Source organism: Gobio gobio (genome assembly GCF_949357685.1).
Source record: "Gobio gobio genome assembly, chromosome: 8".
NCBI lineage: Eukaryota > Metazoa > Chordata > Actinopteri > Cypriniformes > Gobionidae > Gobio > Gobio gobio.
In genome coordinates this window covers 30,206,332-30,223,284 of record NC_137114.1, presented here as the reverse complement: position 1 = coordinate 30,223,284, position 16,953 = coordinate 30,206,332, and the positions used below count along the sequence as shown (strand labels likewise).

General features: G+C 38.9%; 1 protein-coding gene across 7 annotated transcripts in view; it reads left to right on the top strand.

Annotated features, from left to right (window-relative positions):
• The window catches only part of bcas3 (BCAS3 microtubule associated cell migration factor), a 260,966-nt gene that overhangs the window by 63,581 nt on the left and 180,432 nt on the right, over window positions 1-16,953 (top strand). For all 7 annotated transcript variants that reach the window (XM_079824037.1, XM_079824039.1, XM_079824042.1 and 4 more), the window contains one exon: window positions 8,759-8,909. In XM_079824037.1, coding sequence (XP_079680163.1) covers window positions 8,759-8,909 — 151 coding nt within the window. The remainder of the gene's footprint in view (window positions 1-8,758; window positions 8,910-16,953) is intronic.

The following is a 16,953-nucleotide window of genomic DNA, read 5'->3' as shown; positions in this document are numbered from 1 at the left end:
GGAACTAGAGAAGTACACATCCTTCAGAGCTGGCACTCTGTAAAAATAGAAACCACAATCGGGCTTTCTTCTCTTCCATTTTAATTGTGGAGTTTTTTCAGTCTATTTTAGGAGCCACATCCCCCTCGCCTTAGGTTCATGGCATTGTCAGATAATTCAACAAGTCCTTCTTTGTTCAGTGCTTACAGAGAGTTAATTCATTTGTTTAGGTGGTGCTTTCTGCTAAGTTGCTTTGTTCGTCTGCCTATGAACTACCTAGAAATGAACAAATGCCAAAAGAAAATGCTTTTTGAAGCACAACTGTTGTTGGAGTGTTTAGGGCACATGTGGCTGTGCAGGGGTGGAGATCTGTGCTGGCCATACACAAGGTTGTGAGGGGTTGGATTGAAAGAGCCGTCTGGACTGAGGTGGTCACTGTTAGCTTTGCGCTTACAGGAAATTCAGTTTCAGTATTACAAAACTTGGTGGCCTCCTTCGCCTATGTTCATTGACCATTTTGAAAGGAAAAACTAGGTGCAACAGGAAGCTGTTAATTCACTGTTATTGAGTTAGGGATAACAGCATACTTCCTTTAAGCCATTTAAACTCAACGTACGGCTTGTTTGGGTTTCAGGCTTGTTTTATCAGTAACTATGCCTGTTTACACCATTCCTCATCTTATAGCGAAAACAGGCAGACATATGGATGCTTTTGCAAAACTGATGACACGGTGTTGTTTAGAGCAAAATGTTTTAAAGGTCCCTTTTTCCAGATTTTTTTTTAAGCTTTGATTGTGTTTACAGTGTGCAATATAACTTGTGTTCATGTTTCGCGTGTAAAAAAACAGTATTTTTCACACAATTTACTTATCTGTATACCGCTGTTTTCACTGTCCTAAAAACAGCTCGAAGATTTCCTTATTCTATGAAGTCCCTCCTTCAGAAATACATAATGAGTTCTGATTGTGCCAGCGGTTCCTGTGTTGTGATTCGACAGTAGCTTAGCGCACGTTGCCCGGAGAGGTCATGCCTCTTACCACAACGGGGTACAGCGTCCCTGAAGGCCAAACAAAGGTGATTTGACTCCGGGATGAAAATAACAGCGTCTGGACGACATGGCGACAAACACACTCTACAAACGCAACCGAACGCATCCATGAACGCAACACTTCCTCTTCTCCATGTGGGAGAGCAACAAGACCACGCCCCCTTTTTTGCATATTCTTGTGGGCGGAGGTTAGTCGACAAACTGCTCTACTGACGTCATTAAAGCAGGGAGTACAGGGATGTAGTCCAAACCGGCCGTTCGCTGTAGGCTTTGAAAGGGAACTTCTGTTAAATAAAATATCTCGCTTGGCATTGAACTTTGAGCTTTATAATTTTACAGGTGTTATTTATGCTCTAACAGCAACATTACACACTAACTAAAGTTTGAAAAATGGGATCACGAAGAACAGGACCTTTAAAAAGCGACACTGGTTGTAAAGTTGACAGATCAAAACTGCATGAAATTCAATGAAATCCTTGAAGTTTTTTCACTTTACTAAAGCATACCATAATATGTTTCCAGATATGTAGGAAACATGCTAAATTCACCTACTTGTTTTTAAGAAAAACAATGCTACAGCCAGTTATTCTACTTTGAAATATGCTTTCCGTGTCGGAACGTCTGTTTTTGTTTTGGTCTGTGCGATACTGCACGCCACCAGTTTACCCAATAGTATTTCGACACCACAGGTTGCCAGTTGGCGGAAAACACAGCGTATTGCTGCTACGGAAGCCAGCAACCAAACTGGGTTAGAGATTGCAGATTCTACCCGACCTAAAAAGCCTCAGCATCCATCAAAAAAGAGCATATTAAAACGCGGATAAATCAACTCATCAACTCACAGTGTGGCTTTCATTGTCAAGTTGGCAACCCGTGTGAGTGTCGAATCTGAGGAGGAGGGGGCGGGGGAAACAACTCTCTCCAACATTTTGAATTTGGACTGCAATCCTGCATATGCACCTTTTAATGTTAATTATTTTTACCTCCCGTGTTTTATAATATACGCTACCGTCTTTATTTTGCAGTGAATAAAATGTATACAATTATTTAACTTTCCACTTAAATGTGTAATAGAGTTTGCAGCGGAATACATTATTTTAGTGGTCTCAGAGCCCACTGTATATTTGTGTATAATGTTTAATCCAAATATGGGACTACAATCTTCTATTTAATGTTTGTTGTTAGGGCCGTAGTTCCTGTAGAGCAGGATAGAAGTCTTACTTTCGTGTCGAGAGTGACGGTAAAATCGTGTGTCACACTCACTGAGTCCTGTGCTGAATCATTTACAATCATCAGATCTCTACTGTTTATTCTCTCTCTCTCTCTCTCTCTCTCTCTCTCTCTCTCTCTCCTCTCCCTCATCTCTCTCTCTCTCTCTCTCTCTCTCTCTCTCTCTCTCTCTCTCTCTCTCTCTCTCTCTCTCTCTCCTCCTCTCTCTCTCTCTCTCTCTCTCTCTCTCTCCTCTCTCTCTCTCTCTCTCTCTCTCTCTCTCTCTCTCTCTCTCTCTCTCTCTCTCTCTCTCTCTCTCTGTATGTGTTTGTGTGTGTGGGGGGGACATGCAGCCAGATGATCTGATCTGTACAGGCAGGGCCAGCAAAACACTCTCTGTAATCACAAACTGCCTCCTCCCTTGTTTGTGGCACACACACACACACACTCTTAAATTCCATCACAGCTTCACAGTGGCTCTCTAACTCTTAAAGATAAAGCTCAGCTCCACCGCTCACAAAACAACAGTCGTGCAATCAGCCTTGGCATCAAAGCACCGCTCTTGTTTTAACATACCACAACTCTGCATCATGTACAGTCTCATTTAGACTCTCTATTCTAAAGATTTATTACTCTGGTTACAAAGTCTTGTCCTATTGCTGGGTGTAGTACCAGTGTAGGCCTCTCTGTGGCGCTATGTTCTCAGCTTTTTGTTAACAGGCCAGTTTCAAATGAAGGACCTTATTTCACTCCATTGGCAGAGAGAGGAAAAATACTTAGGCCTGAATCATGCCACTACGTTTTGTCTTGATATGAATCTAATCCAGCAAAAGGGCTGGAGTTACTCTGTAATTTGTCTGAATTTTATGAATGGCCTCCTCTTAAAAGCAAACAGCAATGCTTCCTCTCTAAATTCTGCCTTACAGATAATGATTTGTTATAGATTTTTATTGTTCGTCTTTTACAAGATTTCACTTTTTTTTTTTTTTTTGTAAAAAGAAAATATTTTAATTTCACATTTGTCAGTCTGTCGTGTTTTCATTAATTAGAATATATTTTAAAATATTATTTTAATTTGTGTAAAATTCTTTTTTCTTGTTTTTTTGGTATACTTTTAGTAAAGTAAACTTTTTTATTTATTTTTTACTTACAATTTATTGTTTGGTCTTATTTGATGAGTAGTTTTGCCTAATTATCATTGTTATTGATTACAACAATGATAATAATAATTTTTGCCAATTTAACGTTATTTTTTTAAGAAATCTTTTCCTTTTTTCCCCTCTTTTTTTAACAGTTTCTTCTAGTAGCATTGTCTTTCCCCTGGCACGACTATTGTAAACATCTCACTGAAACTGTGCTGTTGTTTGGCCTGGGTGGCCTGGTATGTTTTTTTTTAAAGTCTTTCTCTCATGCGAAAACTTTTCTTGTGGGCTGGTGTGTCTTTATCAGGCATAGTGAGCCATGATGATATGCTGCCCTTTCCCACTGTGAGGAAATGTGATTTTGACACTTCTCATGACCTGAGACCCTGCACTGTCCCACAGTGAAATTTTCTCTGTACCATGATGCAATACTGCATTCCTCCTCTTGCTGTCAACAAGTCCGATATGATTCTTCGAAATATTAGTTTAGAATTAACATTTCTTTAATGTGTCTGTTATATACAATATGTATCATATGTATGAATATGTGCCTTTAAGATGTGATTTAAAAGCTTTGGTGGTTGAGTACTTTTACATGGACTAAATATTTTTGTCAGGCCCCTTTTTAATGTGTAACAGACCAAAACCACAAATTGCACTGAGGAAATGAAAACACTGATATGTTTGTGTTTGCTCAATATAATTTTATGATAAGCAAATACATGGATTAAATAGCCTATTTTGTGGCTGAAACAGCTGTTGGATATGCATGTTTTTTGCCATATTGTCAAATCAAGGGCAATATTGATGGTTTGGTTTTTAATTTCTTATTGTAGATGCTTTGATTTTTCATGCAGACTCTTTTCAGGGTTCTACCAGTCAAAGCCACCTTTAGTTTGTAATTTTGGATGCAATTATGAACGTTAGCATTTCTGCAGGGTTGATGTTGCGGTTTGATACTAGATATTTTAATTACATTAATGAGTTTAAACATAGTGCTTGGACTAGGCAGGGTACGATTACCTTTTTTGTGTTTGCTTGGAAATGGAATAGAGCTTTTGAGTTCTAAGAAATTTTGATTATTGACATTTCAAGGCTAGAACAAATTTTTACAATATTTATTAAAGGAAACATCATTTGTCAGTGCTGTTTAACACATTCATGGCACAGGCACAAGAAACAGGATATTCTGCTGTATTTCCTTTTCAGCTGTTGCAGCATGGGACCGCGCTGCTCTTTTAACTTGAATAGTAGATTATATTATATTATAAATATGTATCTTTTTTCAAATTATCATTAATTACAAATCAGTTTCTCTGTGTAGTCCTTCACATTTTTGGGTTACATCTGCACACACAGGAATTGAATTACCTTTATTATTTAGAGGCTTTATATAGACAAACTGTAAGAATTTTTTTTTATATTTTACATTTCACAGTTATTCTTATGACTGATATTTACTAATTCTTATCATGGCTGTATTCGCATTTTCAAGATTGAGCAGCACTAAATGTAACAATTTTCGAATCAACCATTTGTACCCATATTCGACAACCACTAATCTGAATATTGGGAATAACGTAAACCCTCACTGTCCTTAGCTGTTTTGGCCCTATCAGGAAGCGAGTTGATTGACATCCTGTCGCTTTGAATTGAACTTATTCACCGAAACGTTTCTTTCTTTCTTTTTCCTGACAGACCAGCATAGGGTTTCATTTAGACATGTTTGAAATGACACTGCAGCATTCATGACTGGGAGGAGAGAATATGGTTCCCACTTACCCATAAGTAAATTGACATGATCAGATTACGTGCTCCTGATCAGAGCCACATGCCGAGGTGCATTGATTGAGTCTGCGGATGCCTTCCTGTTCATCTTCTCATGCGCCGTTTGCGAAGTCTGCTCGTCTGAGGTGAAACATCCTCACACACACATTGCCTTGCAAACAAACTCGCTCACATATGGTTTCAGTAAGGCTGTTATCTGAGCCACAGAAGAGTGTAGATTCCCACTGTCACCAAGGTGCTCCTCTGATGAGCTGTAAATGCTGACATGTTGTAAACTATTGGATCTGATTTCAGACAGCCTCGTTCAGATGTAGTTTGTTTAATAAATTAAGCACTTGAATGCTTTCACATTTTCTTTGATAAATGCGTAGCAATGAATCATTTTTGTCGTAATATTATGGCTTGTAATCATACGGTGCATTCTGCAGTGAAATCAGCACATGGAATGAGGGCGAACAGAAAACGTTCATTTTATAATGCAGTTTGAAGTCCTACGGTGAAAATACTTGTACGGCACAATGTCTGGTAATAGTCAGGAAGTTTCATATAATGTTTCTGCTCATTAAAGCGGATGCCGTACAACCCCAAAACTTTGCAGCGCATAAAAAACTCCGCTGTCACTTTAAAAGCACTCTCATTCACTGGCGGTTGGGGGAAAAGACTGGCAGTTGGCCATTTTCACATAGGCTGGCTTGACCCCACTGCAAGCCTGAAAATAGCAGTGAGCAGATACTGTAAAAGCAGAGGCAACCAGAAATGGCTTTTCCACCAATGTCTGATTTCTTCTGAAAACAGTAAATCTTGTGAAGTTTATTTTCTTTGCAGCATCTGTGTTTTATAATGGTTCTTTTAATTTGTTTTCACTTTGTCCACTGGGATTGCTTTTATCCGGCACTTTCTGGCCTCTCCTTTTACTTACTTTTCTTTTTTCCCCCCTCTTCCACTTGTAGTACTCCTCCTTTGAAAGTGTGTATTTTAATAATGATAGCTCTGGGAATTGGCACAGGCAGACTTGACATGACAGCGCCGTCCCCCTGAGTGCGGCGGTACCGCCATTGTTCCTTTTCCTCTCCACTCATCTCTCCTTTTTCCCCTCCTCCCCTCCCGTCCTAATCCCTACCTCCTGTGAACTACGCTCTTACAGGAGCATGTCTGGGAAACCTGGACGAGCGCGAAAGACATGAATGGGTGAAACAGAATATATCAAAGTATTCCCAAACCGAGAGAGTATGACTTTCTTCTAGGAATTCAGATCTTCCGCAGATGCTCCTAAAGCCCAGTGATTTCTCAGTAGCTGACACTTTGGAACGCCGTGCGATATTTTGTCCCCAGGATTGTTATTCACGTTGGCGCCCATCGAGGTTGGGTTTTTTTTTTATTCACTTCGGTGTTCGATGCGATTAAAATGGGATGATGTTAGAATGTTGTTTTTACCTTTTTGCGTGCAAATCAACCAAATAACGAATGGAAAGCGCCAGTTTAGATGGATTGCTTGTGTTCATTGCTTTATCAGATGCAAATAGAACAGCTTGGGGGTGGGGGGGAACAAGATATCAGTGACAGGGCGGCCAGGTCTGTGCCATTAGAAGAAAATGCAAATGGAGCGGAGTGAGCTTGAACAGAAGGGTCAGGTGACAGAGGGTGACCCGGCTGGCCTCTTGGAGTTAGGCCTGCAATGGCTGCGGATTTGCATTGATGGATCTTCTTTCCATTGGCTTGTCATGTATCACTGCGCAGGCCATCACACATGAGTCATTAATCAAATGACAACTCCATAAGCAGTATCGTTTTGACTGGCCAGGCGCCTTGCCTCTCTCGGACGTGCCATTCTTGAGGGTTCCGGCCAAACCTGCCACACTCGGCTTTACGTCATTTGGTGGCTGAGTTTCACATCATCTCGTGCGAGGCGTCTGCTTTTTTGAAGGCTTAAGCTTTGCCGGCGTGACGCTGTTTGCGTGCGTGTCCGCGAGCAAGTTGGGTTTTGATTTAGTGGGGGTTAAAAATTTTGCAGAGACTGAGTGTGTCCTTCATGGAAAGATGCTAAATTCATTAAGATTTTTCTTCCTCTACTCCTCGTCTTTGTCCATCAGAAGCACCATTATGGGTTTTCAGGCTGCTTCCTGTTCGAATTCCTTTTCTTTTCTGCTGCTCTTGCACACAAAAGGTGGCTGCGCTTGGGGTGTAGTGGTTTTGAAATGTGAAGGGCCCTTGAGATCCGGGCCCTGTGTGGAATGGCGCAGGGGTTTGTGTAATGTCTCCAGCCAAAGCAGGCCTTTATCGAGGGCCATGAGGCCTAAATGGTCTCTCTTTGGTTAAGCACAAAGACAACGTTTCTGGGTATTAGAGAGACACAGAGAGGCTGGCTAATGATCTAAAACCCCTCCAACACTGTGGCACGGCCGCTCTCAGCGCTTTTGCCCTCAGATAATCATTGTTTTGTGTCTCAGGTATTTCTCTGAGCCCCTGAATACCCTCTTCCTGGCGATATTACAATGGAAGCAAGGAAAATCTTCGCTGAGATTATTGGACTGGTCCGAAATATTATGTGTTGAAAGGGAAAATATAATGAAGTTAAAAAACAAAACAAAAGAAGCAACTCTTCTTTGTGTAGAATATTTGTGCAGCTTACATGTGCACTAAATAGGTTTGTTTTTGTGGTGTGAAAGTGTGGATCAAATTGATTCGGATTTTAAAGCAACCCGAAAACAAACGAAAACTGATGAAAAGTGGATAATTAAGGGGAGGGCTATAGAAACCTTTAATCTGTTGTTTGTTTCCATGAGAGAACATTAATCGTGTATTTTAGCACAACTGGAATGCTGTTTTTGACCGTTCAGCATTTTCTTCTTTCCCACCTTATTTTTAATGCAAGAGTGGGTGCTGCCATTTGTAACTTGAATGTGTCTGCCTTCCGGCGTCATCCATTTCCAGTTATTTTTAGCTCTACAAAACAGCTCATTATGCTGCTTTATATTGCAAACTGTTTTTATTTTTAAGGTATAATTGTAATTATAATCAAACTGGTTTATACCGTTTACTGCACTTTGTCATTCTTATAGTTATTTAACTTTAGCAAATAAATTGGAAGTCTCACACGTTCACAAAAAATAGCCACATTACAAAATAAGGTGTATACAACATATCAGTTAGTCCCTTTAACATAGGCTGGTGATTTAATGTTTTTGAAAAAAGTAACTTATGCTCACCAAGGGCGCATTTATTTGATCAAAACAGTTAAAAGGGTAATATTGTGAAATATATGTAATATAATTGTTGTCTTCATTGTAATTTTTATATTCTGATTTGGTGCTCAAGAAAATGCTTTCTTTATTATCATCAATGTTGAAAACTGTACTACTTAATATTTTTGTATCTTTCAGGAGTCTGAGAACAGCTTTTATTTGAAATATAAAACTTGTGTAAGAATATAAATGTTTTACTGTATCTTTTGATCAATTTAACGCATCCTTGTTGAATAAAATAATTAATTTCTTTAAAAAAGAAAACCTTAGTGTATTATCTAATATGTGACCTATAGAATTAGAATTTGAATACAAACTCAAATTTCTTTAATTTTGCCTTTTCTTTCACAGCCAAACTCACCAGTCAAGAATCCTATAACAACTTCACCAACAACAACATGGGTAACCCACGCCTGTCTCCATTACCCAGTTTGACGGTCGTGCTACCACTGGCTCAGATCAAGCAACCGATGACCTTGGGCACCATCACCAAGCGCACTGGGTGGGTTTCTGCACACTATTTAGCACTTAAAGGTGTTGGGTATAGACATTTCAATGTTATATTACTTAACAAATCATAGAATTATAATTCAATTACAACTGAAGTGCAAGAGAAATAATTGAAATTGTAATGTTGATGCTTGAGGTCAGGAACTGGAAAGGCTGTATTCTGACTGGATAGATAATCTTGGCTACAATCATGCGTTATCTTTGCCATTTGGTAGGGTTTTGCAATGGAAATTATTCAGCCATTTTAAGGCACAAGGTACTTAATACAAGTAATATCTTAAAACCTATTGATTTGTGTCATCAGTTAGCCGGGTTATAAACGGCAACTTTACACAGTTAGCTTTTGTTACAGACCAGGTTACATTGTCAGTTCTCAAGCAGGTTAACGGAATATAATTTTTGTAAGTCACTGGACATGTAAAGATCACTGATGCTCCAGCCATGGCTGGCGGAGAGAACTGTGTTGGGGATTTGGAGCATAGTTGAGTTTGCATGAACTCTTAAGTGTCATCAAACCGTCATTTGCCAGAGGATTGCCTGAATTTACACAAACATGCAAACCTGCATTCTCCCACATATGGATCATTGCTGTAGTCAGTCGTTAGTTCCTAAGCCAGATGTATTACAATCACTGGACGTAGCATGCGGTTGCTCTCCATGTAACATGAACACGCCGGTAAAGACTGGTTGCCATATCGATGACTGCAGTGTGCATTTACATACTGACTAAACATAATTATGGCTTATTCCAATTGTTTATTTTTATTTAAATGCAAAGTTTGAATGGGAAATTCGCTAACGAAACAGTGGCACGTCGGGTCACCTTTAAATAGGCAGATTTATACAAGGCCCTGTAGCTCATTGTGATGCTGAACACTTTGCGCTGAGGTTGTTTTAAGGGCTCTCGCTACTCTAGTTTTGAATTGAAGAGTCATCAAGAGTGCATTAGTTTGAAGTTTGAATAATTCAGCCTTGTGTATGGTTTAGTTTCTGGCCTTGGAGACCTTATATGCTCCTAGTCCCCATTTAAACTGCCTTTTCTACAGACATGCTGAGTCCGAGGCTGTACATTGTGACAGAGTAGACGTCACAGTGGTGTCTAGTCCCTTTTCATCCTTTGTCTTTCTCTCCTTAGCTGAGGCTAGCATATGTAGCGACAGACAAGAGACGTCCCATGTTGTGCTGAACCGTGTTGTGCGTCTACGTACAGTATATGTCAGTCAGTCAGCTGTACCCACCTGTCTCTGCTCATATTTTCCTTGCCCATCATCATGCCCAAAAAACCCTACACTCAGATGTGCAGCACTCAGAGCTGTGGCTGGTGGATTGCAAATGACCGAGCCACCACATGGGAGATCGTCCTCCTTATAGACACAGTCTGTAATAATGCAACTGGACATTTAGTTTCGTGGCTGAATCAAGCGGCCTGGTGCGGGAGGTTCAAAACAGGTTGAATCCTTGCCACAAATGTCTAACTTCAAGTGAGCGATATTGTATATAACACAGAGTTGAGTGTCTTTTAGAGGAAGTGGTAACTTTCCAAAGCAGTTGATCCCCATTTCAATTTTCTTGGTTTGATTAGATACCTATGTTTCGATTCCTTACTTACTGTTTGTGGCGGTGCTGTCGAATCTATATTGTAAAAGTCTGTTTGTAAAGCCTGTGCTGACATTGCAACTGAATTAAATGTAAAAAATAAACTGAATCCATAATTTGGTGGACAAAGCTGAGAAAGGGGAGGTAACCTTTCCCCGTATGACGACATATAGGGAAGATTCCAGATTGGCCCATCTGAGCTTTCATTTTCTCAAAGGCAGAGCAGGATACCCAGGGCTTGGTTTACACCTATCGTAATTTCTAGCCACTGGGGGACCACAGGCAAGGGCAACTCATATTAATGTTAACCTCATAAAGTGAAATTTTCATGTGATGGGACCTTTAATTATCATTTCAAGAGGTCTTAAATTTGTGGACAGAAAAACAGGAATTGTGACATGGCTTAATTTGTTTTTAAACTAATGATTTCTTAAACTTTAAAAGGCGACGATTTAAATAAAGTGTGAGCCCTTCACGTTACATGGTAAATATATGTTGCTTTTCATTTATATTTCTGACATCCTTTTTTGGATAGAATAGTAGAGATTTTGGTGGAGAGAGACGGGAATGGGATCGGCAAAGGACCTCGAGCTGGGAATCAAACTCGGGTCTCCAGAGGCGCAGTTGCCCCATATGTCAGTGCTCTAACCACTGGGATATTGGCACCAACTACATCCTTTTCTTAAGGCTGAAATGTGAGGTTTATCATTTTATAAAACTGTATTTGAACTGTACAGTTCAAATACAATTTTATAAAATGATAAATGATATCATAGTTTATAGAGTCATTCAATGGGTTAGTATATTACCATAAACATTGCCCTGCTCATAGGGCTTTCATTTTATCCTTGCAAGTCCTAAAAAAAAGGTCTTAAAAAGTCTCACATTAGATTTTAAAAACCCTGTTTTATTTTCACCTTTTTTGTCAATCAATGAAAACGATTTTTAATATTTTTTTTTTGCAATAACAGCACTGTTTTTGATTAGCTTAAAATAACTTAAAAGAGTTCTTTGGGCAGACTGCAAAATCACATTCTTGTGTACTTGCGACATACTTGCTTTATTATATTTAATACTTTAATATAAAACTTCAGTGGCTTAATACTTTTTTGCCTTGATGATGATTTTTAATGTCTATGCTGCTATCAAGTTAGATTTTTCAGTCTATACACAAGAAAGAACAAATGGTGCTGGGACACGACTCCGGGACACGATTCCAATTCAAACCTCATGACTATAAGCACCATAAGCACCATGTCTGGCTCTGGCCATAGGTCATAGTTCCAACTACTGACTTTTAGATCTTTTGATCCTGCGTAGTTCAGTATTAATGCTCACCTAATACTTTACTCGCTGAAAACACTCATCTTGTCAGCACGAGAAGTGTCTGGGTGAGACGGCGATGTGAGTCTTGCGCTGTGCTGATGTACATTGCCGTTCCAGAAGCTGTGCCATTGAGTGACGTTCTTTTTCTGTGAACCACTTCAGCTGTTCACCTGATTTCAGCTGTCAAATCAGCCAGCGCAGTGAGGTCTGATATCAGCACTGATGACTTCATCACCCCTTTTCCATGTGTCTGTTAAGTGATGAGTAACCTTTCTACTGAGTAACCTCCTTTTGTTCTTTACTTCCTCCTCCTTGTCCTTCATCAGCCAGCTCAGTACCATTTTTAGACCATGTTTACCCGCATATTAGTATAATAAGACCGTTGTGAAGGTGCTAAAAGGAAGTCAATCCCACGGATGCTAGTGGCGTTTCGGTCATGACCGACTTGACACTGCTTTGGTGTCTTATTCCTGTCTTTAAAGACTGACTATAACAACAAATAGTATTACAGTGTGGGCTTGAGGTTGTTCAAGTGAGTCCCATTCAAAGTTTTACCATTTATCTTGTGCTCAACAAGCAACCAATATTATAATATTTTTTGTAGGTTTATATTATATAGTATTTATTAAAACCTAATCTTTAGAGATGCACCGATTGATTGGCCAGGGATCGGAATTGGCCGATTTTCTGCATGATCGGCCTGATTGGTGATCGGCCGATCAGTCACACGTGTCTCCGATTTTGAGCCGATCCGTCTACATGTGGCTGTGAGCACAAGCGCAGCCGCGACGTTGACGTCACAGCCACGCTCGCGCTCACCGCCGCATGCAAACTTGTCGTTGGCATGGAAGTTTTTTTCTGTGAGCGAAGAAGACACTAATTATGCCATTTGTAAAACTTGTAAGGTTAAAATAAACCGCGGGCGAACCACCGGGAAAGCGCACAACATGACAAACCTAATTAGACACTTAAAACTCCATAACCCCGCGGAACATGCCCAGTTTGAAGAAGGTAACGTTAGTAAAGGTAGCTCAGAGCCAGCCACAGGTCTGCAGCCTCTTCTATCTTTCCTTGGTATAAGCAGCGAAAAGACCAAAGCAATTACAAAGAAATTATGGACTTCATGGCGCTGGATGACCAGCCGAATGCATAAACTGTCACTTCATGAGAATTTACCGTTTCATTTGAGAAAATCATGAACACAGACACTCAAGGGCAATGGCAACCCGTCAAAATAAAAGTTTGGTTTAAAAAAAATTGAAATTGACAGAATATATTGGGCTACTGTTGTAGCCTACTGTAGATTTAGCGCCGGCTCTGTAATAATAATACGTCTCTACTAATAATAATAATTATGCCTAAATTGTTGATTATTTTTCACTTGATCTTTTTTTTATAAACAATGTTTACTTTTAAACAGCATACAGCCTTTAAATGTTTTTGTATTATTTACTTATAATGATTATCATCATTAATAATAAACTTAATACATTTAATAAAACAAATTTAAATGGTTAAATAAATAAAATGTGTATATATAAAAATAATTTAGCTGTGGTACTGAAATTGGTACCGAGTACCGTAAAATTTTTATGGAATTGGTACCGACTACTGGAATTTTGGTACCTTGACAACCCTAGCTGGCAACATTTATTACCCAATTACTGAACTATTATTTGGAGGAGTACTGTACACTTCAGGTTTGTTCATTCATAGGATCTTTTGTCTTTTGTAAGACAAGTAAAAAAGAGAAAAAGGTCAATTTATGTTTTTTTTTCATAAGCAACTGATTTTCAGTTATTTGTTATTTCTACTTCTTTCCAGGCACAGAACACTTATTTTTTGAGAGTTGTTCAAGTGCGAGAAGATCCTGTTGTAATGTTTAAAAATGTATTTTATAATAAAAAAAAATTTTGCTTTGAAGAAAAAGTGGATTTTTGTTTGTATATGCTGTCAATTATAGTTCTTAAAAAGAATCGGCAAAAATCGGTATCGGCCGATCTCATTAACAAAAAAACGGAATCGGCCAAGAAAATTGCAATCGGTGCATCTCTACTAATCTTATGAAAGTCTCATTGACTTTTGCCTTTTCAAATACCTTTTACGTGTAAAAAAATATATTTAATGTAGCTTTTGAGTATTATGAAGGCAAAATATTTGAAATTAGTGCTGGTAAGCACAATTTAATTAATCTAAATTATTACTTGATGTGCCAATTGATCTCATATTAAATTTGGCTGCAGAATTACCGCCAAAAGATAATTTAAAGTCACTGTGTTAAATGTGAAAAACATCAGCGACACAAGGCTGAGTAAATGTAAATAAACAGAATTTTCATTTTTGGGCAAAACTAAAACTGCCAGCAGGTGGTGGTAAAAATGTGTAATTCATTGAGTCGTTGATTCATTTGATTTGTTCAAATGGCTGATTCATTCAGGAATGAAGTAAATAGTTGTGCTGCCGAAAAAAAAAACGCAGCGCCGCCTCAAGTCCAACACCCCTAATGGCTCCATTTAGGAATGGGCCATTGAATCATCACTTCACCCAATTGATTGGCTCAAAACACAAATTCATTCAGAAACAAAACACCGCTGTGTGTTGCTTGGAGATGCACAACAGTTCTGCTCTGCCTTCATAGGTAATATTTTCATTGGATAAACAGGCGATATTGTGTGCAAAATATAAACTATAGAATCAATATCTCATTTGCACTTGTGCTATATTGCATAACTGTGTCATATATTGGCCTATATATGAGACAAGCACTTTTTGCCCTGAATTTTAGGAGCATTCTAACTGCATTTTATAGGCTGCATCACACAGCCCTGCATCATTTTCGTCACCAAATTTCTCCTTTTTTCTTTTCCCTTAAAATCTATACATTAAAATTAAAATTTTAAATTTTTACTTATATTAGTGTCAAAATCTCCACCTCTAACTGATGGTGCTCTTCTCTCATACAGCAGAGTGTGAATGTGTGTTGCTGGATGGCTGGATCGAACCTCACAGATGTAGTAGGCTTAGTGTAATACCTGAATTGAGCTGCTCTTGGGCCATTGTCTCATATTGCCGTAATGACCGAACGAATAGCTTAAAGAGCTCGGGTGCTACCCAGCCATGTGACATGTCATGGCGTAAAGCTTTTGCGCAAATCACCTCATTTTAATGCCTTTGGAAGTGCAGCATTAGGCTCACAGAGAGCAGAGAGATAAACGTGTGAAAGATTATTCTGCTGAAGTGAGGTTGTTGCCCTCGACGTTCACTGGATGTTGTCATGTGACTTCTTGCTTCCCGTTAACAGGCATCTTTCCCAGTAAACAGTTCTCAGGAATAAAGACCCTCATGGCACTCTACGGATTTGAATGAAATCTGCTGGTTTTTATGTTCTTGTTATGTTTTGCAGTCAGGTCTGATCTTATTAGAAGTGCACGAGCGTGTCATGTGATAGATGGTATGGTGTTGTCCTACTTATTTCAATGCAGATGTGTCCTGTAATCTTTTATAGGCATTTTATATCTCACAATCGCACTAACACCAAACCGATCATCAATGCTGCTAAACAAACCCAGGTTTCCATCTCCTTGGAAACGTATTAATTTAGCATTGGCGTCCATTCATTTTCCCAGCTGGATATTTGCTGTGTCCATTCAGCTGAAGTGTCTCACTTGAGGGTTCTACTGCCATAACACTTGAGATGCAACTAAGCAACCTGCCGATTTGATTGTTTAGCTCGGCCCATGATGTTTGGGTATCTTAAGCCCTTTGTGCAAATATGATCCATTCATTATTCAGAATGTCAAACACCATGGCAATTATAAGCTAAACTTACCCTGACCATCGCTCATCTCTCTAGCCACGATTTGTTTGATCTGGAAAATTCTTCATGATAGTTGTTTGCCAATGAGAAAGATTCAATGTCTGTGTAAAACTGTAAGGTTTTGTTTCGCAGACAGTGATTCACCCCTACTGAATAGTAAACTCATCCAAAGGGCCGCAGAGTGTGCGACTTCTTCTGCCAGAGTTGGATTTCATGTCCTTTTTATTGCTTTTGGGAAACACTATTGGCTGTAAAATGTTTACGGTCATCCATTGCTCTGGCTGTAGATCAGGGATCCACTTCTCCTTTTCTACTAACTCTTCAGCATAAAACAACATCTCTCACAGCATCTTACTTCAATTAAACCACTATTGAACTTCTATTGAACTGTCAGACTGGAAGAAACTGACCTCATGTCTCCCATGTCCCTCCTAAATACCACCAATGGAGTTTTCTTCAGACATTTAATGAAAATTGTATATATATATCACTATTTTGATCTGGTCCAGAAATAAAAATACACTATTTTATGGCTTTTTAACTTCTGTATCATTAAACAGTAAACTGCTTGCCCAGTCAAATCAATAATAATGCTTTTCCCATCTATCTCTGTGTATCTATCCCTTCATGAAGACCCTACCTCTTTGGGGCTGGATGTTTTTCCATTAAAACTCCATGGTGAGTTTTTCCAATTCACTCCCAGCATGCTTTGTCCGCGCTTCAGCAAACGACTGCGTTCATTCCATCTTTCATTTGTTTCCAAGAATTTTTTTCCTGTTGTTTTTTTTCCTTCAGTTTATTCTAGCACGCTGTGGGAAGAACCGAGAGATGTGTTTTTTATTGTACTTTTTTTTCCTTCTGTTTCTGTATGTGGATTTGCTGTTTGGCTTTTGTGTATTTATTTAAATTGCTAATTAGTTTTAATTGCCTGTCGAATAGTACTGTATGGAAAGGCAACTGTGAGGATTGTTAGTGAATTTCATGCATTTTGTTGGTCATAAGTATATCTAAGACATCAGCTTGGCATTTAAGTCAAGTTAGTCAGAGCCATTGGAATTCATGGGAAAGAGAAAAGAGTTTTTGTTCTTGAGTTCATCGCAAAATATTGTGTTTTGCTACATTAGACAATACCAGAGCTTTGTTTGTCAGTCCGTCCTGTGGTTTAAACGAACCTTCTCTTCAAAGTGATCTTTCCTTTCCTGCTTCATTTTTTCCAAACAGAAGACAGAGGTTGTTTATTCAAAAATGCTTTTGTGTTCACATTCATATTGCTGTCGTTATGATTTTATTGGCTGGT